Here is a 27535-nt window from a genome sequence, read left to right as displayed (position 1 = left end):
CTTATCAGGAGGTCTGTTCCATGCAATGTAGGAATTGGGCCTTTAGTGTTGTTGCACATACCCTTTGGAATATCTTCCCCTTTGACAGGTGCCATCCTTGCAGTCTGTTTTATGCCTACTGAAGGCCTCCCTTTTCCAACAAGCCTTTTGAGCCTCGTCTGTATCTTTATTGGAATTGTTTTTTAAATGCTTTAAATAAATATTTTTGCTTTTTTGCTTCCTATTTGCTACCTTCGTCTCCTTTAGGAGGAAGGGCAGTAAATACATACATACAGCAGAAGTACATTCCAGAATTTTCCATTTGTATAAACTCTTCGCTTGTACTAGGGCCATTTTTGTGAGACGAGGGGGACAAATAAACCAGGAAGCTGCAATTACACTTGACTTCCCACGGCACCTCGAACCCAGGATCGTTGTTTGCTTCTCCCTAACAAGGTAGAATTCAGAAGCCAACAACAAACTATAGTTTAGGAATGTCTTGCAATTCTGGTTTGTTAGTGGGAAACAAAACATGATCCCAGGTTCAGATGCCATGAGAAACCAAGCTTTCCTGGTTTCTGCCAGGGGATGAATGAAGCATGCCACTCATTCCCATTGAAAGATGAAAAGCCCCCAGCCTTGGCTTATTGTGACATGCAAACATGGCCGGTATCTCTAATTTTGACAGCAATGCTTAGTGGATGAGATGGGGATAAATGAAGTACTGACTGCATATGCCTCAACAGGAGCTGGAAGGAAGAATGGCTCCGAATTGTACTCATGTGTCTTGTTGCCTTCCTCCATCATACAGAAGATGCTGTGGCTACAACCACCCCCCAATACGGGGGAAAATAAGAGAAAAACCTATCTAATTCTTAGAAAAGTGAGAGAACGTATTGTTGGAGTACATCACATAAAGTTAGAAGGCCACTGGACCCCCCCCCCAAAAAAAACCCGTGACTGGATTTGGAGAGGCGACAAGTAGTCAGACCTGCTTGTAGCTGGATATATTGTAGCTAGACATTTTGTGCTGGATATACAGTGGTGCCTCGCAAGACGAATTTAATTTGTTCCACGAGTCAATTCGTTTTGCGAAAAATTCGTCTTGCGAATCGCTGTTTCCCATAGGAATGCATTGAAATTTCTTTTTTTGCCCATAGGAACGCAATGCATTCCTATGGGAAACCACGATTCGCAAGGCGAATTCATCTTGCGAGTCACCATCAGATCGCAAGATGCATTCGTCTTGCGAAAAATTCGTCTTGCAGTGCATTCGTCTTGCGAGGTACCACTATATTGGAAGGCATAGAGAGGATAAGCAAAACATTCAAATAACAAAATGCCAGATATAACCCTTTTGATGTTTTAAAGACAGGCAACTGGTTAAATCAACTTACTAGTTAATTTTAACAACTGCTTTCACACCAAGAACCCAGGAACAGAAGGAGCCCATACTGAGCAACTGGGTGGAATAACGCCTGGGTATTTTCTTTATATCTCCACAAGCAAAGGCTAGGGGGGTGGGAAGCCTAGAATATCATGGGGGACTCACAGCTGCCTCCACCCCCATGGCTACAGGCCTGCTGTTAGTTTACCATCCCAGCCGTACCAAACATGTGCAACCCTGAGAATGCGCTCAGTGTGGGGCTGCCTGAATGGCAAGGAGGCTGTGCCAGCTGCAGCAGCCTCCCAGGAACACATAATGAGAAATCAAAGGACCGGGGAAGGATGGTGGGGACGGTGGAGCAGGAGGGATCCTACTGCTACCTAGACACAAGCTGCTTTTGCCTGAATGCTTTCCAGCAATGCCTAGCTGAGTCAAAACCCTTTGCCCAGGGCAGGAGGAGAGCCAGGACACAGCCCCACCTGGCAGCTCTTGCTGTGAGGTGTGTGCATTTTGTCTTTGATGGATGACTTAATTACTGGTGATAGGCAGTCCCATTCATTTTAGGTGCTACTCCAGCAGCGTAGATCCTACTGAAGGGACGTTTTTGGTCCCCTTTCTTTTTACAACCAAGAGAGGGCAACTTGCTCCCTCCACATACTCATAGCCTATTTGAGCTTACCATATTGTATATTACCCATGCCTAGGCAAGCTTTCCATAATCGGTTTTTTAAAAACGTAATAGCACCTTTTTTTTCTTCATACACATATGATTGCATAGACCAATGTGGTAACAGAACCCTAGCTTTAAATGCAAACAATCAACCTCTGGGAAAAGACGCCACTTCTGTTTCTACTATACTTCTTGTGCCCTTCACAGCCACATGGGATTTTCCTACCTGGGGGGACGGGGACATGTTATGGGCCCCATCATTGTCATGCAGCCCCAAGTGCATGGAATGGCTTCACAGCTCCCATGCAGAAGTGGCTGGAGGGTGCTTTTTTTGGAAGAGTAAAAAAGATCCATTGACTCCATGGTCCCGGGAAAAGGAAAACAATGGAGGAGGGAGGAGGGAGCAGCACTCATCCTCAAACATAGCTGCGTATCTAAAGAGCAGGTTACAGGTAGGTAGCCGTGTTGGTCTGGATCGAAGTAAAATAAAAAAAATTCCTTCAGTAGCACCTTAAAGACCAACTAAGTTTTTATTTTGGTATGAGCTTTCGTGTGCATGCACACTTCTTCAGATACAGTGAAATGGAAGTTTCCAGGCACTTATGTAGAGAAGGGGTGGGGAGGGGTGGGGATGGGGAGGGGGGATCACTCAGAAGGGTGGTGGAAATGGGTGATTGACTGACTGATAGCTGTTGATGACCGCAAACGACTGCAAATGGTTTTGCATGAAAAAGCAAGGGTTGAGATGGCTGAAGATCGCTTATCATGTATAATGAGATAAGAATCCGATATCTCTGTTCAAACCAGGTCCCTCCATGGTTTTGAGCTTGGTGATAAGTTGGTGATAATTCAGCAACTTCTCTTTCCAGTCTATTTCTGAAATTCTTTTGTAGTAAGACAGCTACTTTGAGATCTTGTATAGAATGTCCTGGGAGATTGAAGTGTTCTCCTACTGGTTTTTCTGTCTTCTGGTTCCTGATGTCAGATTTATGTCCATTTATCCTTTGGCGTAGGGTTTGGCCTGTTTGTCCAATATAGAGAGCTGAAGGGCACTGTTGGCATTTGATGGCATACACAATGTTAGAGGATGAGCAATTAAATAGTCCTGAGATGGTATGTTGGATGTTGTTGGGGCCAGTAATGGTGTTGTCTGGGTGTATGTGGCAGCAAAGTTGGCATCTGGGTTTATTGCAGGCTCTGGTACCAGTGTCCATGTTAAGTCTGGTGGTTGTATTATTGTGGGTGAGGAGTTGTTTAAGATTGGGTGGCTGTCTGTAGGCAATGAAAGGTCTTCCTCCCAGAGCTTGAGAAAGGGAGCTGTCATTGTCCAGGAGAGGCTGTAGATCTCTGATGATGCGTTGTACTGTTTTAGCTTGGGAGCTGTATGTGATGACTAGTGGTGTTCTGTTATTTTCTTTTTTGGGTCTGTCTTGCAGCAGGTTCTCTCTAGGTATCTGTCTGGCTCTGTTGATCTGTTGTTTAACTTCATCAGGTGGATATTTTAGTTCTAAAAAGGTTTGCTGTAGATCTCTTAGGTGAGATTCTCTGTCTGTAGAGTTGGAACAGATGCGGTTGTAACGTAAGGCCTGGCTGTATACGATGGATTGTTTGGTATGTTTGGGATGGTAGCTAGAAGCATGTAGATATGTTTGTCAGTCAGTTGGTTTTCTGTATAAGGTGGTGTCTATATGTCCATCCTGTATTTTTATAGTAGTGTCCAAAAAATGTATTTCTTGCATAGATTGGTTCATTGTTAGGTTGATGGTGGGGTGAAAGTCATTGAATGTCTGGTGGAAGGTTTCCAGGGTCTGTTGTCCATGTGTCCAGATAATAAAAATATCGTCAATGTATCGCAGGTACAGGAGAGGTTTGAGTGGGTAGGAGTTAAGGAAACGTTGTTCTAAATCTGCCATGAAGATGTTGGCATACTGTGGGGCCATGCGGGTGCCCATGGCTGTGCCGCTGATCTGGAGGAACAGGTCATCACCAAATTTGAAGTGGTTGTGGGTAAGGACAAAGTGGCAGAGTTTGGTAGCAAAGTCTGCTGTGGTTTTATCTGAAATGGTGTTCCTTATGGCTTGTAAACCATCATTGTGTGGGATGTTGGTATATAGAGATTCCACATCCATAGTGGCTAGTATAGTATTGTTAGGAAGATTGTTCAAATATTGTATTTTCCTCAGAAAATCTGTGGTGTCACGTACGTAGCTGGGAGCACTGATAGCATATGGTTTCAGAACAGAGTCCATATAGCCGGAAACACCCACTGTAATGGTGCCAATACCTGAGATGATGGGGCGTCCTGGGTTTCCTGGTTTGTGTATTTTGGGTAGAAGATAGAAAGTTCCTGGCCGAGGTTCCGCTGGTGTGTTTGTGAGGATCTGTTCTTGGATGTGTAGGGGTAGCTCCTTAATAATCTTGTTCAGTTCTTTTTTTGTATGCTTGTGTGGGGTCTGAGTCCAATTTCATGTAAAAGGCAGTATTGGAAAGTTGTCTGTGGGCCTCCTGGATGTAATCAGTTTTGTTCATGATGACGACAGCTCCTAAAAGAGCAGTTTGGTGGAAAATGTAGAAGGTGTTTAAGACTGTTATGCATGAGCTATGTGTAGATTAGGTTATTTTCAATGACTTCAAATGGTAATCTTAAACCTGTTAAAGATGTCTTTAAAAGAAAGTGCAGTAGATGCTTTAATTAAATGACTGACAGCTACAGCCAGATGGTTGTATGGGTGTTAGAGTTTGTTAAGTAAAAAACCGAAGGGCAACTTGGCTTATTCCCAAATCAAGGATGAACCTCATTGGTGCGAACAGTGGCACGTATCCACCTACCGGTACCTCTGCCTGCAATGAGGGAAATGTTGACAAGGATTATGCCAATAAAGGTTGAATGAATGTTGACAAGGATAAATATAAGAGTCAGTAAATATGAGATGTCAGTCAGATAAATCAATCCATGCAAATGAGCAGATCACATGATGGTAGAATGAACATTATAAAAGTGACCCTCCAGCTTGAATATCTAAGATTTTAGAACTATGGACATTACTAATGTCAGGCTGGTATGGTTGACAGAGTGACTTGGGCTAGTTCACCGTCTCTCAGCTTAATCTATTTTGTACAATTCTGGGGGGGGGGGGACGGGGACATGCCATCTTGTGCACCTTGGAACAAGGGTAGGATATACCCAAAAGACTAAAGCTTAAGTTAAGTCCTTCCTGCTTAGTCAAGGTAGCAGCAAACACAATGCAGTTGAAAAGGAGGGTCTTACCAACTAAGGCATCCGTTGAAAGGACAAAACAAGAATAACCAGTTCTTAAATATCCCTAATGCTTCACACAGTAAATATTTAACAGTAAACAGAACAGCAGTTTGGGGTTTATATATGCTCGGGAAAGTTTGTTTACTGTGCTTCATTGGCAGATTTGTGTAAAGTGATACTTTGGTGGAACAAAACTGATATTTACTGTAAGCCAAGTTTCTGGAGTGAACCTAAACAAAGATTTCAATATCGCTTTACATTTTTGTGTCCCATGAAAAGACCCTGAAAATAAAAAACACAGGAAGAGACTCACTACAAACAGAGCCTTGTTTATTAATCAAAACCCAAATCAGTTAAATTCACTTCTAAAGCTCAAAGGGATTCATTCTGGGGCACCCCCCACAGAGCGGTTTCCTGCACTCCCGTTTTTGACACTGAGTAGTAAGTGCACTGCAGAGAACTGTGCAAGGAAAAGGGATAGATGGATTGTGCCACCTGCCGTGTGGACCAGTTGATGACCAGCACAAGCGGAAAACATCCTTCTCACGTACACTGTGAGAATTAGATATGCAAAACCACAATGGCTGTGCTCGGCTGCCACAGATGGAGGGAGCAATGCTTCCAATGACCAGTTTCTGGAAACTATGGGAGGGGAGAGTGCTCTTCTGCTCATTATCTGCTCTCTGGTTTCCCACAAACATCTGGTTGGCCACTGTGAAAGCAGGATGCTGGAGTAGATGGGCGATTGGCCTGATCTAGCAGGCTCTTTTCATGCTGATATGGGCCATTCCCTTGTACACACATATCCCACAAGCTAAGAGAGGGTGGGGTTAAGAGACTGGGCTGTGTGGACAAGAAATCCTCAGTTGAGATCTCACCTCTGCTATGAGCTTTTACTAAGTGGCCTCAAGAAAGCCACACACCCCTATCTGAAATATGGGACTGAAAATGCTGATCTGGCTTTCTGCAGCGCATACTGAAACAAAATGCTCTGAAAATGTCTAGAGTACTAGGCAACTGCTATTATTGCTGTTGCAAAGTCCTGCAAAGTCTGTTTTTTGAAACTCAAAAGCAGCCATCCCATCTATTATCAAATTCCACTTCTGAGAAGACACACCTCTCCTACCAAACATGCATGCTGTTTACACTTACTGGATAAGTACATAATTTGTATTTCAGTATGGACACCCAAGTACAAACAGGTAGCATGAAAAGTGGTTTTCAGACTATGTGGCCTACATACATATCTGTCTATACCTATATCTAACATTACAGTTTTCATAATGTCACAATGAATATACATTGTAACGTGTTTTTATTATAAACTGAAGGAGGCAGGCAGGTGTTTGCTGGTACAAAGGTAAAGGTAAAGGGACCCATGACCATTAGGTCCAGTCGCGGACAACTCTGGGGTTGCGGTGCTCATCTCGCTTTATTGGTCAAGGGAGCCGGCATACAGCTTCTGGGTCATGTGGCCAGCATGACTAAGCCGCTTCTGGTGAACCAGAGCAGTGCATGGAAACGCCATTTACCTTCCCGCCGGAGTGGTACCTATTTATCTACCTGCACTTTTACATGCTTTCGAACTGCTAGGTTGGCAGGAGCAGGGGCTGAGCAACGGGAGCTCACTCATTCATGGGGATTCGAACCGCGGACCTTCTGATCAGCAAGCCCTAGGCTCTGTGGTTTAACCCACAGCGCCACCCGCATTCCACAGCGCCACCCGCTATGGTACAGAGTATGATTGTACAGAGTATGATTGGTTAAAGTTAACCTATTAGATACAAAATGAATAAAATGATCAGCCCTGCAAGGAAAAGTACAAGCAAAATCTTTTCCATGTAAAACCTCTCTAGGTCTAAAATGAAAGAGAATACCTGTCTACATCACTTTAGATATCTATAAAACACTAATGCAAACTCTCAAAAATACCTTGAGCAAGCTGACCATCTGCTCAGGTGCAACACACCTAGAAGGGTTACCCAATAAAGGAAATAATATTTTACACTTAACAATACCTTGCTCTTGACGGATGTGGTACTGTGTTTCCTGACAAATAAAGCATTAAATAAAGGCAAATATAGTGCAGCAAAAATCAAATTAAACAAGATAACAAGAAAGCAAATAACTGCAATGTTGCAGATATTGTTCCAAATACACCTTGATCTTTAGCTTTATTTTAGTGGCAGTACCTTTGCAAGGCCCTTTATTTCATACATGTGATTAGTTCCTAATAGCTATCACAATAAAGTTCTTCAGAGTGTCACAGTTTTCTTTTACTTTGTATAGAGTCTATGAATGTACTACAGATGCTTTCTGTGTAAATGTTTTCAAATCAGGCTAGAAGGTATAGGCTATGCAGGAAGTCCTTATAACAGGCATAGGCAAACTCGGCCCTTCAGATATTTTGGGGCTACAACTCCCATCATCCCTAGCCAACAGGACCAGTGGTCAGGCATGATGGGAGATGTAGTCCCAAAACATCTGGAGGGCCGAGTTTGCCTATGCCTGCCTTATAAATACAGTGGTCTCGCCATTAAACGATTCACATGCAGCCATTCACGACATGACTGCAATATGCTTATGGATAGATTCAGGGCCAGGCAACCACCTGGGATGTAGGGTGACAGGAAGGCCAGACGCAGTCTATCTACTCGACAAGTCATTCAGCAGCTGAAACAACTAATACAGAACGTTTATATGGCATGAACAAATACAGTTTTACAGATCCTAGCTTGCATTTTCATTGACTTATACGATGTAGATAATGGATCAGAGTTGTGAAATGGGCTAGAAACACAGCAAGAAATAAGGTATTTAAATGCTGAACAAATGGAGGGGGAAACCTGGGGACGCTCCTTGCCTGGGGCACCATTTGTTTTGAGGCCAGTCTTGCCCGTGGCACCTTAATTGAATGTCTGTTTGGGCCTGCTTTCTGTTGTGGGCAAGTTTGCGCGGCGCGATAGCAACCTGAACCATAACTTTCAAAGTGTCCACACAGGTCGCTCCTTCACTTTTGTTAATTTCACAAAGCTAAAATTAGAACTAAAAAGATACAATCTGCAAGTATGTGAGAAGGGGGAGTTTGTGAGCGATATCTTATCTTCACTGCAATATACTCTGCATTGGTGACCCTTTAAGTCACCGCACTCTAGTAAGTGAATCATGCTATACTGGGGGGCACTAAAATGTATTGCCATTTGCTGGGGGTTGAGAAGCCACAGTTAAATAATTTTTTTCAAATTAATTGTAGCACATAAAGAGACAGAAACAAGCCACAAAATACGTGGCTTCCCATTGCTCTTCTCTTCAGCACTAAAAATAATAGCTGCTGCTGGTAATATACAGTCAATGCAGATGAGTGGAGAATGACGGGGTAAAGTCACCACAGAGATTCCTAAAGCCAAACCTTGGCTTACTGGGACGACATGACTGTGTGGTCTTCTAAGGAAGAGCTTTTGGCTCTTCTACTCTTCTCTGGTCCTTTTTGCTGCCAGGCTGAACCAGGCCAAGGTGACTGTCCAAACTGGGACTTGTGGCTACGCTCCCTTGTCGCTAATCATGAGCTTGCACAGTCTCCCTAAGCCAAGGTTTGGCTTACTGTGTCATGCAAAGCAGGCCTGTGTAACATTTTTGTAGTGCTGCAAGCTTTAATTGGTTTAACCAATAGATCAACGAACTAAATCTGGAACTGAACAAAATTAATCAGTGATGGGAAATTTTAATTGCTTGTGGTGGGAGTTAAGTGCACACTTCGTTTATTTTTGTGAAACAGTTCGGTTCTGGGATGTTACAGCAACAGGGAATAAAGGTTAATATTTTAAAGATGGGATTTCTTTTTAAAAGGGGGCTAGCTTTTGTTTGGGGACCCAGGTGGCGCTGTGGTTAAACCACTGAGCCTAGGGCTTGCTGATCAGAAGGTCAGCGGTTCGAATCCCTGTGACGGGGTGAGCTCCCGTTGCTTGGTCCCAGCTCCTGCCAACCTAGCAGTTCGAAAGCACGTCAAAATGCAAGTAGATAAATAGGAACCGCTACAGCGGGAAGGTAAACAGCGTTTCCATGTGCTGCTCTGGTTTGCCAGAAGCGGCTTTGTCATGCTGGCCACATGACCTGGAAGCTATACGCCGGCTCCCTCGGCCAATAATACGAGATGAGCGCGCAACCCCAGAGTCGGTCACGACTGGACCTAATGGTCAGGGGTCCCTTTACCTTTACCTTTTAGCTTTTGTTTATGAAACTGTAATATGCTGTTTTTTGTAATATGCTATTTTAAAAGCAGAAAGAACTCAAAATTCTTGAATCAGTTCTCAACACTGCTTTTTCTTCTTTTCATATAGGGACTAGCTATCTGAATTCTCTGACACATCAGAGACAAGTGTCTAGCTCAAGCTAAGCATGTCCTGGAAAAAGTATGGCGCACCTCTGCAGTGCATCTCAGATCACTACAACTTGGTGGGTTCTTAATGTTAGTCAATACTGTATCTCAGCAAGTCACTGGGAGCGTGAAACATAGCTTTCATATGGAGGCTTTTGTAGAGCGAGATGAGCGCCGCAACCCCACGACTGGACTTAATGGTCAGGGGTCCCTTTACCTTTTATTCATAATGGAAAGGCTTATTGTCCCCACTCATATATGTCTCGTCCTAGAATAGTGCTGAAGATCCAGATTGCATCCTTTAACTACTTGCACACAACAAAAACTAAGCATGGAACTTCTTAGATGCAGGGATCAATTCCATTTTCGTCCCCAAACACAGAAATAGAGTCTACAGTGCCCCCTTTGTCAAAGTTAGGCAGAATGCTTTGAAGACCCAATCACTAAAGGGCTATGGGATAGCTTTACAGCTTTCAGTGCCATCAGGGATTATGTCACCATACACTTCAGTACGGAAACTGTAGCACACATAGCACAAAAATGCTGACTTGATAGTATGGATGTGGTGCACAAATAGTTTCTGCACTGCTTTCTTGTAAATAATATTTGAGTGAGCATGCTCTGTGTTCATATTGTGGCCCTTAGCAGTACTAGCAGTACTGACCTTTCTACAGATTAGCCATGAGTTTAAATTCAGCTCTTTCCACAAAGCATAGCAGCCTCTGGCTTCAAGCCTTCAGTGCCTTTGCCTTACTCTCACCCTCAGATGCCTGCCTGTCCAATGAGATCATCATCCAAGGCCTTCTTCCAGGTATCTCATCATCAGAAGCTAGGTGGGTGACAACTGAGGAGAGGGCTTTCCCATTGATGGCATCCCATTTATGAAATCCTCTCCCCAGGGAGGGTCCTGCGCCATCCACATGGCTGCCTTTACCATGCCAGCCAAAAGCCTTTTTATTTTCCCAGACCTTTGTTATGGCAATGATTCTATTGTGTTTTTCAATTTCCTTGTTTTATTTGTTGGGTTTTATGGTGAAAGCCACCCAGAGAGTATGTACACTCAGTGCTGAAGGAGGAAAAAAGCAAATGGACTGTGCCCCATATATTGTTCATTCTTTTCAAATTTACTACTGGCCTTCCTCCTGAACCCCTAGGCAGGTGAACATGCATTCCATCAGTAACAAAGATGGACAAGCAGGTGCCGACTTGGGAGTGGGGGAGCAACAAGAGCAGTTGACAAGCAGGTGCCAGTGCCTTGGCATCCTTACTGCAGGCTCCTTCTCTCTCCCCCCCGCCCCCCCATTGCCATCGTACACCCAAGTCTAGGCAGCACCTGCCACTTAAGAGTGCAGGTCACCTCTTAAACAGGACATGGCTTAGCTATAAGTTAACCAGGTAAACACATCTTCCCTCTTCATATGATCTTTTTAAGATTAGCCTAAAGAAAGAATGCTTTTCAGAATTTCTCCAACCTAGCCATCACATACCAATCACACCAGAAGTCAGGGTAATATTTAACAGGGAATGTTAACTCTCCTGCAGTTGCTAGTTTCCTCCATCGGGGATTTGTAGCGCAGCCTTCTGAAGCTCTCATTCCCCCTATTTTCGCCATTGGATTTGGCAAGCAGTCAACCTGAAATGGGCTCCACTCATTTGGTTCGCTGTTTGTGCAATCCAACAGGTAATTGTTCCAAGTCCCACTGAGCTAAATGGGACTCATTCTCGGGGTTTACAATCACTGATCTGGAAGTGAGCCACGCTGAACTCAATGGGACTTGTTTATCAATGGAAATGCAGAGGGCTGTGCAGTAAATTGCCTACAGTTACACACCCAACTCACCTTCCTAATCATAATGACTACAGTTGCAATTTGCTAACAATTTGTTCAGAATGATCCCTTCTCTCTTTTTAAGGCAAAATAAAGAAAACATAGGCTAGGGCCTGAATGGGATTCTTTCAGTGTGCTCGGGTTGAATACATAATCGTATAGTCTGGTTTATTTAAAACAGAAATTCTTGCAAAATAAAAAAATTCCTTCAGTAGCACCTTAAAGACCAACTAAGTTTTTATTTTGGTATGAGCTTTCGTGTGCATGCACACGAAAGCTCATACCAAAATAAAAACTTAGTTGGTCTTTAAGGTGCTACTGAAGGAATTTTTTTATTTTACTTCGATCCAGACCAACACGGCTACCTACCTGTAACCAGAAATTCTTGCGTCATACCTGCTTCTGAAGCTTCTCTGCATTTTTGAAAGCAAGGAACGGCAAGGCTAACCAGATGCTATGGGAAGCCCATAAACAGACAAGAAGGCAATAGGCATCTTTCACAGTTGTTCCCAGTGACAGGTGAGGTTGCCTCTGATTCTGGATGTAGCATTCAAGCCATCGTGACTGGTAGCCACTGATAACCTGATCCTCTCTGAATTTGTCTAATTTCCTTTTGAAGCCATCTAAGTTGGTGATGATTATATTTTATGGAAGCAAATGTCAGTTAGCTAGGCACTGTGTGAAGAACTGCTTCTTTTTGTCTATCCTGAATCTCCCACTGTTCAATTTCATTGGATGATTTCAGGTTTCAGAATCATGAGGAAGAAAATATTATCTCCATGCACTTGTTACACCACTCTTTAGATCAAGAGCATAATATTTTAAAATACTGCTACTGTATTTGATTCTGTATTCACAGGATTATTTTTTGACAACTATGACCATTCTGAATAGTGCCTTATTAAAGCATGCCTAAATCTTAATAAAATCAAGGAGGAATTGTGCACAGAGAACTGCTTCAGTCTCATAAATTTTCATGGGATTTAAGAGTGTCAACCATTTTTTTATGGTTTAGGTTCACACTGCAAAATTTATTTAAAACCTTGAAGAGTTCCATTTGAAGCTAGTGATCATTTTATGAGATACATTTATGAGTTTACTGCTTTGCTTTTCCCGAACCTGTTTCAACTTCCTTCCCCCCCCTCCTGTTTTAACAAATGAGATAAAGCTTGTATTTTCATGGGGAGAACAACCATTTTGACATTTACTATCAATAATGCAGCAGATTCAACAGCTTGGAATTGTTCAGATCGAAAGCATTACATTGACCAGTGGCGATAGGTGTCATTAGACTCATTTGCAGCAACAATTCTGTACATGCCTGTTCAGTCAAGGAACAATTGATTAGATTTATGTGTTCCATGGCAAGTTTGTGGCATGATATGGGCACACATTTCTTCTTGGGGATATTTATGCCTCCTTTTTAATGTTTGCACTTACCATCATAACAACAGACAGTGCTTTTTTCCAGGGGGTACTCAAGGGCAAACAGTACTAGCACCTCTTTTTGTTGGTGTTAAAAAGTGAGGCACTTACTGTAACAACTTCATGGTGAATACCAGCACCTATTTTTCTAAGGGGGAAAGCACTGACAACAGATCATATCCATCAAAACCCATTGTAAAGTTACAAAGCACGGCATTAAGGCTGAGTCATGAATGGTTCTGTACAATCCAGTAGCACATGAGGAAGATATTGCCAATTTTCCGAGTGAGATGGTGACCCTTTTGAAATAGCCCACCATCACCAACCCACAGCTTTTGTGGGTGTGTTAACATGTCGATTCTGAACCACAGGAGGACCATCTTCAAGAAGAACCATACCCCAACACTGTACCACACATTTCTCACCAAAAAATGCTCCCCTACTATCAGAGGTAAGTCCTATTGATTGCAACCTAAGACAGAACAAAAAACTTACTGAGTTCTGGTACATATAGACCTGGCTATTCTCTTTCTTTCTCCCTCTAGCTTACTAGCAAGGCAAAAACAGAGTAGAGCTAAAATAAATCCTATGGTCTGCAATACAGTACATTTTGACTTTTCTTTTTAATTGTAATAAAAACATGAAAAGAGAGAAGGGGAGAACAAATAAAGTGATCATAAATAAAAAAGATTGTGAATACTTTTATCTGTTATTTTAATACAAGTTAGTAATTTTATATGGAATTTATTGAGCTACTTGCCACATAAATATTAATTTCTCTTCTATTATTATTATTTATTAAATTTGAATACTTATCCATAAAATACATTATGCAATAAAAATAGACAATATCTTGTGTAGTTCCTTGCACTGAAAATAAAATTTTGAAATCATATTTCCAGCAGGGATATGGACATCTTTGGGGGCCATCAGGACACTGAGACAAACATATCCTAAAATTGGTATTTTTTGGCCTAGAAGTGCCCACAGAAACATGTGCGTGCACACACACACAAAGAAAAAAACAGTAAGCACTAAAGTGAGATTGTTCACATAATATTCTGCTCTAAGTGAGACAAGGCATCAAACACTCCTACAGCTAGGGAAAGTCATTCAGATAAACGTTGCTTCAGATCCGTCCACAAATCTATTTAAAAGTGCTCATTAACCCATCTATAAAATATGCCAGCATTTCATGTTCATGCATTGCTCCATTTGCTTTATGTCTTTTATGGCAATAAGGCCATGAAGCCAGGCCCTTCGAGATTCTGAAACAGAAAATCCTGTGCTCATGTGCGATACTTTTTCCACAAAGAGAAATATTTTCCTATAGCTAGCAGCTAGACTGGTTTAATTATGGTGTTCGTTTTCTCTCCTGCATTATGCAGATGTAATGCAAATTCTGCAGGGCATAAAAATACTTGATGAATGCAGACAACGTAAATGCCAAAAAACCAAAAAAGATGTTTCTGTAGCTGGGGGGGAACAAGGCAGGTACCAACTAGACACTGGAATTCCAGTGTAAATACGCCAGCCAACAATGGGAAATGGCACAGACACACAACCTGCATGTGGCTCATTTACCTTTTTATCAAGAGAGGGAGCATTTAAAATACCCCTGTGTGTCTCTTCAAAGCAACCTTAAATTCCACTGTTAAGTAGAGAACCCCACCCATGTTTAAAACCTCCTTCCCCTGTAAGCAGCATATGCCTGCAGCTGCTAAAGAGGCAGGGATAAAAAGCACAGATTGTTTACCATAAAATAAAGCCACGTGCCCTGGGTAAAATTTTAAATAACTATGGCACAGACTGCATGAATTTCAAGCAACATCACATTCTATGCACATTCCTTGCAAATATGTTTGTTTGTTTTTTGTTTTTTCACAGGACGCTAATTTTCCATTTAAGTTTATACAACCAATATATTAAGTATCACAATGCTGATTCAGGAGAAGTCTATGGTCACTTGACTAGAAGTCTCTTGCTGCTTCCTGCTTATTGAAAAAAGGAAGATCCTGTCGTCATTTACAGAGAGGGCAGTGGCAGGGGGCTTTCCACCCGACTAGTGGAACAGAGAACAGTGTGTAACACTCTGTAGTTGCTAAACAGAATTGCTATTCCTAAACTGAGGAGGGCAAGGGAAGAGCTAGTGACTCTCCTTAAAACTATGTCAATTCACTGAGAACTATAGAGATACATTCCAAAATCCATATTATCTATAACTTTTATTGGGCTAATCAAAGTATCACGAAATAGTGTGCAAGCTCCTGGAATCTTTCTTATGGGTCAACATGGGAAACTTTTCTTTTTATGGAGACATAGGCTTCGTGGCTAAATTAAGAACTGAGTGTTCAAATCCACGCCTGTACTCTCTCTACAGGGTTGTCCTTCTTTTCCTCCTTTGGGAACTAAAGGCAAAGGCTTCAACGTAATTTCATTATTTATTCTTAATATTTTTATACCCGCTTTCTGTAAACCACCAGGGCAGTGTGCAACAGGTCAAAAAACAATAAAAAATAGCCTAAGAACATGGAACCAACAATAAAGCTGCCTTTAAAACATTGCAAGTAGTTACACTATTAAAAAGAAAATTAAAGAGAAAATTTAAAAAGTTGTGCCATTTGAAATTGCGGAGTAGGGAAAGATTCTTTCCCCCGAGGGGAATGAAGCCTGAAAAACAATCAGTAACCACTAACCAGTGCTGAACTTTCAGTATCAGAGTACTATGTTCCTGATACTGTTTAGCCTAACCATCTGGAGCTTCTGGGCAACCTCCAAGGGCAGACCTGTATAGAACACACTAAAGTAGTCTAAATGTGATATGTCTAAGAGATGAATGTAACTGTGCAAATACAACCCAGGAATCCAGGGATAGCACCCCATAAGCTAAGAAGCTGATCTTTCAAGGCGAGTGCAATCGTTCCCAGAACAAGCTGAATCCCAATTCCACAGTCAGACTTTCTACTGACAAACAGTATGCCCAGCTTGTCTGGATTAAATCTCAGCTTGTTCATTCTCTTCCAGTTCACTAAGAGATCTAGGCAGGGCCCAAGGATATCAGCTACTTTTTTGGCCATAGATGGCAAGGAGCTATAAAGTGGAGTATCATCAGCGTACTGATGACAAGTTAATCCAAAACTCCTAAGTATTTTTGTATAAATAACACTGGAAGCAAGGCAGAACCCTGAGAGAAACCGCATGCCAAGGACTGTAGCCCCATAACAGAACCATTTTAATACAAGCCCCGAGGCCCAATCCAGCTAGGCGGCCCAGAAATTTACCATGGTGGATGGCATCAAAAGCCACCAAGAGGTCCAGGAGAATTAAGAGGGATGCAATCCTCCTCCCACCCAATTCCTATTTTAGGTTATCAGCCAAGGTGAACAAAGCAGGCCCAATCCCGTGTCCCAGTGATATGGTCTAGATAATCAGCATCATTTAGATCACTATGCCTCATAAGCTAAGAGGCTTATGAGGAGCTAGGCAAGCCAGGAAAATGAAGGGATCTGAATATTCCACGGCATCTCTAATTTGAAAGCAGAAGGAGGCAGTGTCAAGTTAATGGGGGGGAAGAGCTTGAATGAGATCCTGGCTGAGCAGACGAAGGGCAATTATTTTGGGGTGGCAGTAAATAAGAAAGCTGAAGGTTTAAATGTGGCAGGTCACATTGAATCTTTGGTATAGGGGCTTAGGCTTGGATCCTTGTCTATGTAACGAAAGAGTGCAAATAAACGAAGATAACTGAATGGCATCCTGTCCCTTAAATCTAATCTCCTCAATACCACTGAGTGAGAGTAAAGGTCAAAGAGAAAGCCATGTGCTGTTCATCTAGGGGTTACCACTGGTATTGCATTAGTAAATGAGTCAAGTCTGTACCTGCAAGCGTGCAAGCTGGGCAGCTGACTTCCCCTCGAGGCACAGAGTTTGAGCTAGAAATGCATTCAAGTCTTCCAAGGAGAGGCTGTCAACCTAGGGGGGAAAATCTTAGCTCAGAGCTATGTATAAAGTTCATACTTTCCCCCTTGATCTAAATTCCTTGCTACAGGAATGCCAGTCTTGCACCATGGCCTTATTCATCTGTAGTTCTTTGAAACACAATTTTCGAGGGAGGCTTTCGCAACTTTAGTTCCTCTGCCCTACTTCCACTAACTTCACCACCCTGCGCTCAAGGATCAGTTTAAAGGTTCCCTCTCTCCCATCTTCTTTGATGATTTCATAATGAACCACAGAGACATTCACACTTCCCATTGGCCTTCCATAATGCTGCGCTTTTTCTCCTATTCCTACATTTGAGAAAACACAAGATTTGCACTTAAGTTGGGAAAACTTACTTGGCTGCAATTAACAAACCACTTGCTGTGTCTTTGCCAATTATAAAGCATGGAATCATAGAAACAATGAACTGTAGAGTTGGAAAGGGACCAGAGGGTCATCTAGTCCAACCCCCTAAAACGCAGGACTTACAGCTAAATCACCCCTTACATGCTTTAAGTGGGTTTCTCAGTTTGACTTGAAGCTTTTTAGTGGTTTCTGGGAATTCACAGACAGATGGCATGCTTATGGTATAATAATTTGCTTCAAGCATTTTAGGTGCAATCCATCAAATATTACTTTTGAACAACTGTACAACTACTATACAAAGGATTGCTTCTTTGCTCTGTTAATCAGTAGTTATTTCATGCAATGCAGGACTGAAGCTTGAGGGGAAAGGGGTTTACCTTTTTTTTAAATAACTTCCTTGATGTTTTGATTAAATTAATAGAAACATGGATAGAAAGGCGAAGAAATTTAAGCAATCGGATCTGAATGAGAGGGACAAAGGAAGGAACAAAAGCTCACGTGACAGCAATTTCCTTTAGTTGCCTCTTCGCTGCAGGCTACAGGGATTTATACCGTTGGGAAACTGCTTTGATGGATATCTGTGTCTATTTTGAAAGTTTTAAATTGTTACTATGACTTCTACAGTAATGGCGAGTCAGGCCTTGTACATAAGGACCCACCCTGAAAGATGGGAAGAATCAAGTGCCTCTGAGCATGTAAAGGGTACATTCTTTCTCCATTGAGTTATTACACACACAGAGCAATCAGTGATTAAGGAAAAGGATTTCCAGATAACGAAATGTGCCTCCCATCCGAGAGCGCCTCGCATCTCTTTTCCTATGAATTAAGTAGTGCTGTGCTGGACTTTCCCAGGAAGAAAGGCCGAGAGCTTAAAAGCTCTTTTCGCGCCACGTCCACTTGGGGTTTCAAGCTTCATCCCACCTCTGAGCCTTCCCCTCTCCAGGCCACGTTCAACCACATATGGTTGAAATTGCATAGGTTAAATGTGTGTAAGATGTGGGTTTACTGTACACCAGAGATTTTCAAATAGCAGCCTCTGTTCACACTGCATGTCAAGCTGCTTTGGAAACCTGGGGAAGGTTAACCTTTCTGGATTGTCATCACTATCTTCCAGAAAGACATAGATTTGCTCCTTTTTTGTTTTGAAAGCTCAATCTATTTCCACGGCAGTTTGACCATTAGAACGACTTCCTAGAGAAGAACTTCGTCGTCAGTTAAATCAATCTCGCAACATACTTGTCCTAATCCAGGCATCCCCAAACTTCAGCCCTCCAGATGTTTTGGACTACAATTCCCATCTTCCCTGACTACTGGTCCTGCTAGCTAGGGATCATGGGAGTTGTAGGCCAAAACATCTGGAGGGCCGCAGTTTGGGGATGTCTGTCCTAATCCATGGATAGCCAAAGCTTTGCAATGTTGTGGACTACAATTTGCATCAGCCCCTACATGAATGACCAGTGGTTAGCAATGTTGCGTATTGTGGTCCACACATCATGAGGATACCGTGTTAGCTACCCCTTTACTAATCCATATAGATCTGCTGCAGACAGAAGGAAAGTCACAAAGTAGGATTTTCTTTACTTGTAGGAAGAGGTACAGTAACAAGCAGCAGACAACAGCAACAGAACCTTCCAGAGCCTGGATCTCCTCTGCTATTTCTTGCAGTTGAAAGCATGCCAGAAATGTCCAATGGCGTAGCTTTTCAGTCTCGGGTCCACTGCTGAGCCACAGGGATCTCAAACTAGGAGTACCACCTAGAAAAGAAAGCCAGTATTTTAAACATTGTAGAAGCAAGCTGTAACTAAATTTTAACAGGAATTAGTCACCTCAACTTTTAGAGATTATTATGATAATTAGTTAAATTCCTTTATCCAAAGATCATAGCGTGCTTTACAATATAAAAACACAAAAATACGCACCATAAATAACAAACAAAAACAATGCCCCCCTCAGCTATAATGCAAATATACCTAGAATCAAGATTCACGACACTCTGACCCCAGACAGCTGCCCTGGATCTCTATAAGATTTCATAGAGGGGAAAATTGCATCTTACCGTTGTACAGGATTACAGGGCTGAAAAGGTTGTGCTATTTATACAATGGATTTGTTTGCACACGTGAAAAACTTCACTCAGCTGCAAGTTTAACAATGATGTATGTTTAGCAACGATGATATGATCCTTTCCCTTCCCTTTTCTTGAAAATGTTAGGCTCCTACAATCCAAGCACCAAACAGTGCACAAGCACTCCCAAAAGCACCCATTTCAATGTCTCCTTTCCCAGCATGTCACCTCTGTGCTTGGTGTGCTGCTGTTATTCCAACCATGCTGCAACCTGGAAGGCCTGTCTCTTGAAATGAAAACTCGCTTGTGCCTCATGTTAACGGTGAAGGACAACAGGGTTCATTATTTTATTCCCTGCCAAGAATTAAAGCATGCAGTCATAATGCATCCACGAACATATATATGTACACTGCTTCTAGACCCCTTTTATACCACTTGTCTTATATCTTATTGCCAGCGACCAAAATCTTGATTGCTATTGCATTACTTTCCCTCAACTATCAAAGTGAGTTATATAAAGTATGAAATACAAATACTGTACAAAGCTTAGAAAGCTGTATTTAGATAAATTCCTGCCATAAAACTATTTGCCCAGCCTTTCAGATAGACAAAGATGTCAGTTTTAACATGAGTTAAGATTGGTAACACATCTGCCTTTCCTTTTTAATTACAAAGAGGAGTTGCATTCCTTTGGGTGAACCACCTGGCCACTATAAATGACGATAGTGTTGAGGTGTCAAACAGGGGGTGAAATAAATGTTTGTTTATTTGGCCAACAAAACTCACTAACCAAATGGTGCTTTTGCCCAGGGAGACAAAACAGAAAATAAATATTTTGTCCATCACCCTCATGTTGGTTTTCCTTCATATCTTCTCAGTGTGAAATTTCTGAAGAATGGCTTCTCAGATTTGGAGAAAATTGGTGCTTGAGCAATACCACTGAATGCAATTTTCTAGAAGAGTTTCAATTGCCCAAAAATTGAGTAGTCTGCTAGTTCAATGTCCCACTTTATATATATATATATATATATATATATATATATATATATATATATACTGCCATATTTCAAAAAGTAAGAACCAGGACACCCTGAAAACTCCCAAGATTGTTGAGCTTTATTTAGGAAAACCTGCAAGTTGTTGACCTTATTTTAGACAAACCCCCTTAAACTTGTATGAGAAAAATAATAAAAGTTCAGTGAGTTCAATGGGTGTATTCTGCATAGCTTATCTGGATATTACTCAAACTGGGAAAAACTTAAAAGAGCACCATAAAGACTCAGTGTGATAAACTTCCATTGAAATTAGTAAAGCTGGCAATCATTTAAATGTTTTATAATACAATCCTAAGCATGTTTACTCCAAACTCTTAATAAGCTGAGTGGAGCTTACTTCCTAGTGAATATGGTAAGAACTTACTTCCAAGGAAACATAAAAAGGATTGCCCTAAATATAAATTAAAGTTGATGTAAATATGCCTGTTCCCAGTAAAGCCCTAATACATCGTTTACATTTCTGCAACAGTGATGTTCTCTAAACCTGTAATCCATTTCTCTTTATATGTGTGCAGAGAGCAGAATTCTTATGGGAGTCAAACACAGCTCTTCCCCTTCAGCCCAGTGGTTTGGACCTCTAAATGAGTGGACCGCCCTCTATTGGGAAGATCTACAAGCAGTTCTTTACCAAGGAGAGTGAATTGCCAGATATCTCAGAGCACACACATAATGTAGTGGCTTTCCCAACATGGCAACAGCATGAGGGGAGACGGTTCTCCAAAACATGTGTTTTATTCTCATGAGCAGGCAATGAGAAAGAGGTGGGGTGGGGGACAGCCTACAGACCATCACCCCAGGGGCGTAGGAAGATAGGGGCGGTGGGGGTGGGGCGCCCCGGGCAGCGCGATCCCAGGGGCGCCATTGCGGCTGCCCGCCACGCCCCCAAAACGTGCGCCCCCACAACGCCCGTCCCTGCACGCAGCGCGCCCCGCCCCCACAACACACGCCACGTCCCTGGGGGCAGCGCGCCTGCTCTCCGTCCCTGGTGGTGTTACCAACATCTGCACAGATCCAGATGAAAACATACTTGAATCTTTTTGGAGAAAACTCACACATTTATAAAACATCTGAAAAGGTAAACAGAGTAAAAACGGTGACACTATTGAATTATTCATTTCAATCATGCAAGATTTCATACCTATCTTTATTTTCCTTAAAAAAGAAATGTAGATGAAATACATAGGTGCACATTTATATATGTTCCAAAAATACTCTTTAAACAAGTAAACAGAATGTGACATTTGTTTTTACTAGCCTGACTTTGCGATTCAGTCAATAACCTCCTACCAACGCATTTTTAGATTTGAAAGTGACACACTGCCAACCTCCTTATTTGGTGAGCTACAGATTGATGCTGCAGATAAAACCAACATGAGAGAATTTAAGGCATACAAATATGGCCAGCTGATTTTTTTTAGAAAAATATTTGTTTTGGAACAGACCACCGAAAATAAACTTTGCAAGTTCTTTCCTTCCTTACTAGTCTGCACTGAAATAAAACAGCTTTTCATTACTGAATTGCTAGCAAATATGGTGGTATTATAAAGCCTTGCTTCCACAACATTGCTGGCTGAAATTTCTCATGCTTATACTCAGCCCAAATAATCCTTTTTACGAGCAAGTTTAGAGAGTGATGGATTGATGTCATTGCCTCTGCCCAAGAAGGAAACTCCTCCATCTTATGAGATGCAAAATTATTTCTCCAAACTCTACGTCTGTACTGCTGGCAAGCGAGAAAAATGAGATGGAACCACTCTACACTTTCACCATGCCTGACCCCACTCAAAATTCAGTAGAGATACTTGATGACTGCACAGCTAAAAGTACACACCTGCAGATCAGATGACACACAGGTTCTTCAGCATTTGTACCTATCTAACATGTAACTAACCCAACAACATACTAGTGCAGTGCAGACACCGGCACAGTTCTTCTGTCTCAGCCACATTATTCAGCTAGAGCAGAATTTGGCATTGGGGTGCATTCACATCCAGAGTATATTATTTTCCTAGTGGTTATTTTGCTTCTTTCTCATCCGCGCATTGTAATCACTCCTCATGTGCACCAATATTTCCCTTCCCACCTCTCTGCAGGAATGCAATCAATGAATGAATGAAGACGTATGAAGCTCACTCACTCTTGTTAAGAATGTGCCTGCGCTGTCTTTTTCTATATTCCTTAATGTAACACAGGAGGCTGCCTTATACCAAGTCAATCATTCATTCATTTGTTTTATTTGTATGCTGCTTTTCCACACACAAAAATCATGCTCAAAATGGCATGCAGCAAAGGAAAAGTGATGCATTTCAACCGAACACTACAAAAACAATAGCATATATAACATACTCCAAAACCACATTTCAATACTATAAATTTAATAATTTAAGAAGATAACTTAAACAACCTGCAGCGTCCAACAGCAAAACTAACCATTGATCCATCTAGCTCAGTATTATCAATGCTGGCTGGTACTAGTTTTCCAGGGCCTTTCCCAGCCTGGAGATGTCAGGGATTGAACTTTCTGCAGAAAAAGCATCTGCTCTACATTAAACTACAATCCTTTCCCAATGACTTGGGGTGGTATTAAACAAAGATTTGCTCACAGTGGATTCTGTCTGGTTCTTTTTTCACATTTTCTCTGGAAATTGTGTTGGCTGCCATTTTTTAAAATTTTATTGCAGTGCTGTATTTCTGTATTTCAACCCACTGAATTCTCATGGTTGATGTTTGTTGTTTTTAGATGTCGAAAGCCTCCCTGAGGGCCTATAAAGCCATTCTGGCAAGCTGCATATATCAGAAATAAATGCATTTATGTAGGCTGGCTTTATCAAAACTGTTTGGCTCTCTGAAACAAAATCACCTTAAATATCATTTAAATCCACACTGCATATATCTGAAAGCAAAGTATTGTGTATTTAGTTATCAATTTTCAATATAAAACGAAATTTCATTCTACCTGGGAGTTCCTTGGGTTGTACCAAGTCCGGTTGTTTCAGAGAATTCCCTGCGTACACAAACCACTCCTTTACTACAGGGTAGGTTCCATTGACATCTAAGGAATAGAGAATTGGGTCAATGAACCAATAAGAGAATTGACATTTTCCAGTTGGAAGTACCGTATTTACTCTTCAAACACACCAAAATATAGATAAAGGCTGCAGTCCCATATCCAACCAACATGGGAGTAAGTCTGGCTAGATACAGTGGGACTTTCTTCTGCGTCAACATGCATAGGATTATACTGCCAAATGATCTGAACTGTTAAAATTCAAGAGCGTTTAGGCGTGAAAAGGGAAATACAGTGGTACTTTGCTACTCGAACGGCTTGGCTCCCGAACAAATTGGCTCCCGAATGCCACAAACCCGAAAGCAAGCAGGTGTTCCCGTTTGCAAACGTTTTTTGAAAGCCAAACATCCAACGCAGCTTCCGCTTGAGTGCAGGAAGCTCCTGCAGCCAATCAGAAGCCGCACCTTGGTTTTCAAATGGTTTTGAGAGTCGAACAGACTCCCGGAACGGATTAAGTTCGAGAACCAAGGTACCACTGTATTTAATACAGTCCAGTCATACCTTGGGTTGCGAACGTGATCCATGCAGGAAGCGCGTTTGCAACCCGCAGCATTCACAACCTGCAGCGCTGCGCCTGCGCACGTGCGTGACGCAATTTGGCGCTTCTGCACATGACATCATCTTGTGGTTCTGCGCAAGTGCAAGCGTTGAAACCCGCAAGTAACCCGTTCTGGTACTTCCAGGTTCGGCACAGAGCGCAACCTGAAAACATGTAGCCCGCAGCTTTCGCAACCCAAGGTATGACTGTACCCTAATTCTAGATGTCACATAGCTGTGATACGACAAGACAGACAGCAGTAGGCACTGACTTATCTACCTCGGCATGCCATGTAAGCTATTGTGACAGTGTTGAATAGAAGTTGCAATACCATGCCAGTTTACTACCATGTTTTGGATGTGGATGTTTGAACCAAGTTTCATAGTAGCTTTGAAGCCTTTAGGTTAGCGTTAGCATATCGTTAAGTTGCCCCAGTTCATCTTACCCCGCTTGCTCCCATATTTTGTCAGTCTGTCTGCAAACAAACTAGGTCTTCAAGACTCTCTCTTGTATTTCTGCACGAGACAATTCTTTGCAGGGAAGTTCCCTCTGATATAGCAAAGGTGGAGAACCACTGGCCCACAGACCAAACGTGGCCCTCCAGGCCTCCCCATTTGGCCCACAAGCCCATTTTCAGGAAACCACAACCACTTGTCCCACACCCGGCATCACTATGATGTCAAGTGATTGACAGGTGGGTGGCCTTGCTCACCTGCCAACTTTGGATTGGCGGGGTGGGAGAGATAAACATCTGGCTCTCTGGCGATGAAAGGTTCCTCACCCTGAGATACAGAACAAATGTCTAGCCTAGCAGGATCAGGCCAACCACAGTGGCCAGGCAGGGGCAACTATATACTATTGTACAGTCTGTATCTGTACTGGAACTATTCTTCCCCGTTTTTATATTTGGAATTATTTTCAAATGTTTATCTTGTTTGACATATGAATTTGTTACGTTGCTCTATATACCAGTATATATTGTAAGCTTTAAGTAAGAATAAATGGTTTTAATATTCCAAATTCTGTTTCTGTGGTGACTGGCCAGTGACCATATAGTTCAGGCTTGAATAACTAACTGATTTTTTTTTTAAAGGAAGTAACACTTTGGGATCAATCCTCCAACCTAACTCACAATAGTTATTTCAACCCATGAATAAACATCACATTTTTGTTCAAACAACCCAATGTTTCTGTGGTGTGTTTTTTTTAAACCAACAAAGCTAGTCTGAACATAATTGTTTTGCTCTGCTTTCTGATCATTAACAACTTTCACGACTGTTTTATTACTGCAGTGGGGGGGGGAATAACCACCTTTAAAGGTTCAAAAATGCACTGACATGTAGGTGCACCCTGTTCCTATTTTTATGATTTCTAATGGCCTTCTTACTAATTTCATGTAGAATGCCTATAGCATCAAGGCCTAAATTTCATACAGATGTGAGCCTCTCAAAAATGGATTGGGAGATTTTACATTTCAACAATATATTTTGAGAAGCCTGTGAATCAAAATGTGGCCCAGCTCACAATCTGGTGCCCTTCATACGTTTTGGACTAGAACGCCTTTCAGCCCTTTCTAGTAGGACCAGTTACATTGCACTATAAATTCCAGCACAGTATTTACCTTTTGCAGACTCCAGCAGAAGGGAATAGATATGCCGACGGGCAGGGAGAAAGATAAGTGCCTGTCCAGGAAGCTCTGTATCATCTTCATCTTCCAAAGTGTTGCTGCATTCAATCTCTCCACTGCACATGACATTGTACGTCGTATGGCTTTCAGCTCTCACATGTTTTTCTTTAGCTAACTGTTCACAAGAGACCCAGATATATTATTTGCTTTCACTTCCGTGACTTTGTATTTGTGGTTCTTTTCTATTTTACAGCATTAGGATGCCAAAGAAGATTTAGCACAAGAGAAGGGCAAATGACCTCCTCTCCAAAAAACAAGTGTCTTGAGTAATAAAGCAAATGATATTAATACAATATATGCATGTATCACACACACGTGTGTGCATAAGTCCAAGTTGCAACAAGGCATTCATAACTCTACAAAAAGAAACTTCAAGAGCTTAATTACCTGCAGGATCTCCTGATCTAAACACAGGGGCACTTCTTGTTCGACTGACGCCGCTGAGCGATGTGAGAAGTCACAAGGAAGCCATGGAGACTGCTGCCCAGGCAGGAGATAAGACTCTATCCCATTGCAAAGTAGGGATTTATCTGATCCCAAAGGCAACTTTTCTGCTAAAGCTATCAAACTACCATATGAACGTGAAATAGATGAAATATAGTTTGCCACAGCTAAAATCACGCTGCTCTTTTCATTAGAGCCCTGGCTTTTTGCACAGTATGAAGCGACACATTGATTCCGAAAACGTTCCATAACCTTTGCTGGTACTATATCTGTGCCAAGGATGCAGGCAAGGAGAGGGAGATCTGTTGGATAGAGGCCCAACCTGCTGCAGAGATTCTGCCTTGAGAACATCACTGTATCTAGCCTGTGCAAGTGAAGCTCCTTAATGGAAAAATAGGGAGCAGTGTCAAAAATCAGATAGTCTGTGTCCTCTCCAAGAATCCCCATGCAGTTGTTATGCAGTGCATAAGATGCCACTTCATAGTCTCCCTCTCGCAATGAACATATTGTCTCTTGACCGAGGGTCTTCAAGCCGAAGCGTGTAAAAGTAGCCAACCCAGATGGAATAAAGAACATTTCTCTCCCAGGCTGGCGCTTATAGGTCTTGATGAACCGAAAGATCTTGGCTATTTCTTTGTTATTATTCAACCTCCGCACAACCCATTCACTTCGCTTTTTCTGCTCCACCACACCATCAAAGTAAAACACAAGTTTGATACCAGCTGCTGTAAATGTATTTATGAAACCATCCAGCTCAGAAAGATATTCACGCCACTGGCCACCACAAACCCACGATTCTGCTGTGTACCACTTTCGAATACAACCCATGGCATCTACCACAAGGACAGGAGTAGACCCAGGGTACTTGCTGCGGTGCTTTTCTGCCACTACTTTCAGGTTTACTGCTGTACATGCACCTGGACAGTCATTGGTCACAAACGAATACAAGCCTTTAACACCCATATTGCAGCGACACGTGAAGTTCAGTTTTTTCAATAACCTAAAGAAACGAAACACATAACCAGTAAGACAAATCATTCCGAGGACAATTTCAATAAGGAAGGCTACCGTAAGAGGGATGCAATGAACGCCACACAAATCCACAGAACTCTAAAAGATATTCATTGGCAAAAGGGTTGCTCTTCCATGGCACGCAGTGGATGCAACGCATCTGGATTCTTGAGAGAAGGGAACGAAACAAACTTTCATCAATAACGGCTGGGGTCCAAAGAACCATCTAACTCAGGCATCCCCAAACTGCGGCCCTCCAGATGTTTTGGCCTACAACTCCCATGATCCCTAGCTAACAGGACCAGTGGTCAGGGATGATGGGAATTGGGGATGCCTGATCTAACTTGTTCCACATATCCAAAGAAGGTTAAGACTTGTGTTTCCCTAATGGCATCCTTAACTTT

At 42.1% G+C, this 27535-nt stretch overlaps 1 protein-coding gene across 12 annotated transcripts in view; it reads right to left on the bottom strand.

Moving 5' to 3' along the window:
- Positions 1-27535, bottom strand: part of FAM120B (family with sequence similarity 120 member B) — a 41527-nt gene that overhangs the window by 11244 nt on the left and 2748 nt on the right. For 8 of the 12 annotated variants that reach the window (XR_009557364.2, XR_015949063.1, XR_015949061.1 and 5 more), the window contains exons 2-6: positions 26064-27120; positions 25611-25791; positions 23341-23436; positions 18846-19018; positions 16800-16892 (exon numbers count right to left, since the gene is read on the bottom strand). Coding sequence is in view for 6 of the 12 variants with exons in the window: in XM_088666409.1 (XP_088522535.1) it covers positions 16800-16892; positions 18846-19018; positions 23341-23436; positions 25611-25791; positions 26064-27120 (1600 nt within the window). In the remaining 6 variants the exon portion in view is untranslated. The remainder of the gene's footprint in view (positions 1-16799; positions 16893-18845; positions 19019-23340; positions 23437-25610; positions 25792-26063; positions 27121-27535) is intronic. The other 4 variants (XR_015949065.1, XR_015949064.1, XM_088666414.1 and 1 more) reach the window with 1 other exon arrangement.

The sequence above is a fragment of the Zootoca vivipara genome, chromosome 3, assembly GCF_965207765.1.
Source record: "Zootoca vivipara chromosome 3, rZooViv2.hap1.1, whole genome shotgun sequence".
Taxonomy (NCBI): domain Eukaryota; kingdom Metazoa; phylum Chordata; class Lepidosauria; order Squamata; family Lacertidae; genus Zootoca; species Zootoca vivipara.
This window is presented reverse-complemented; position numbering and strand designations above follow the sequence as displayed.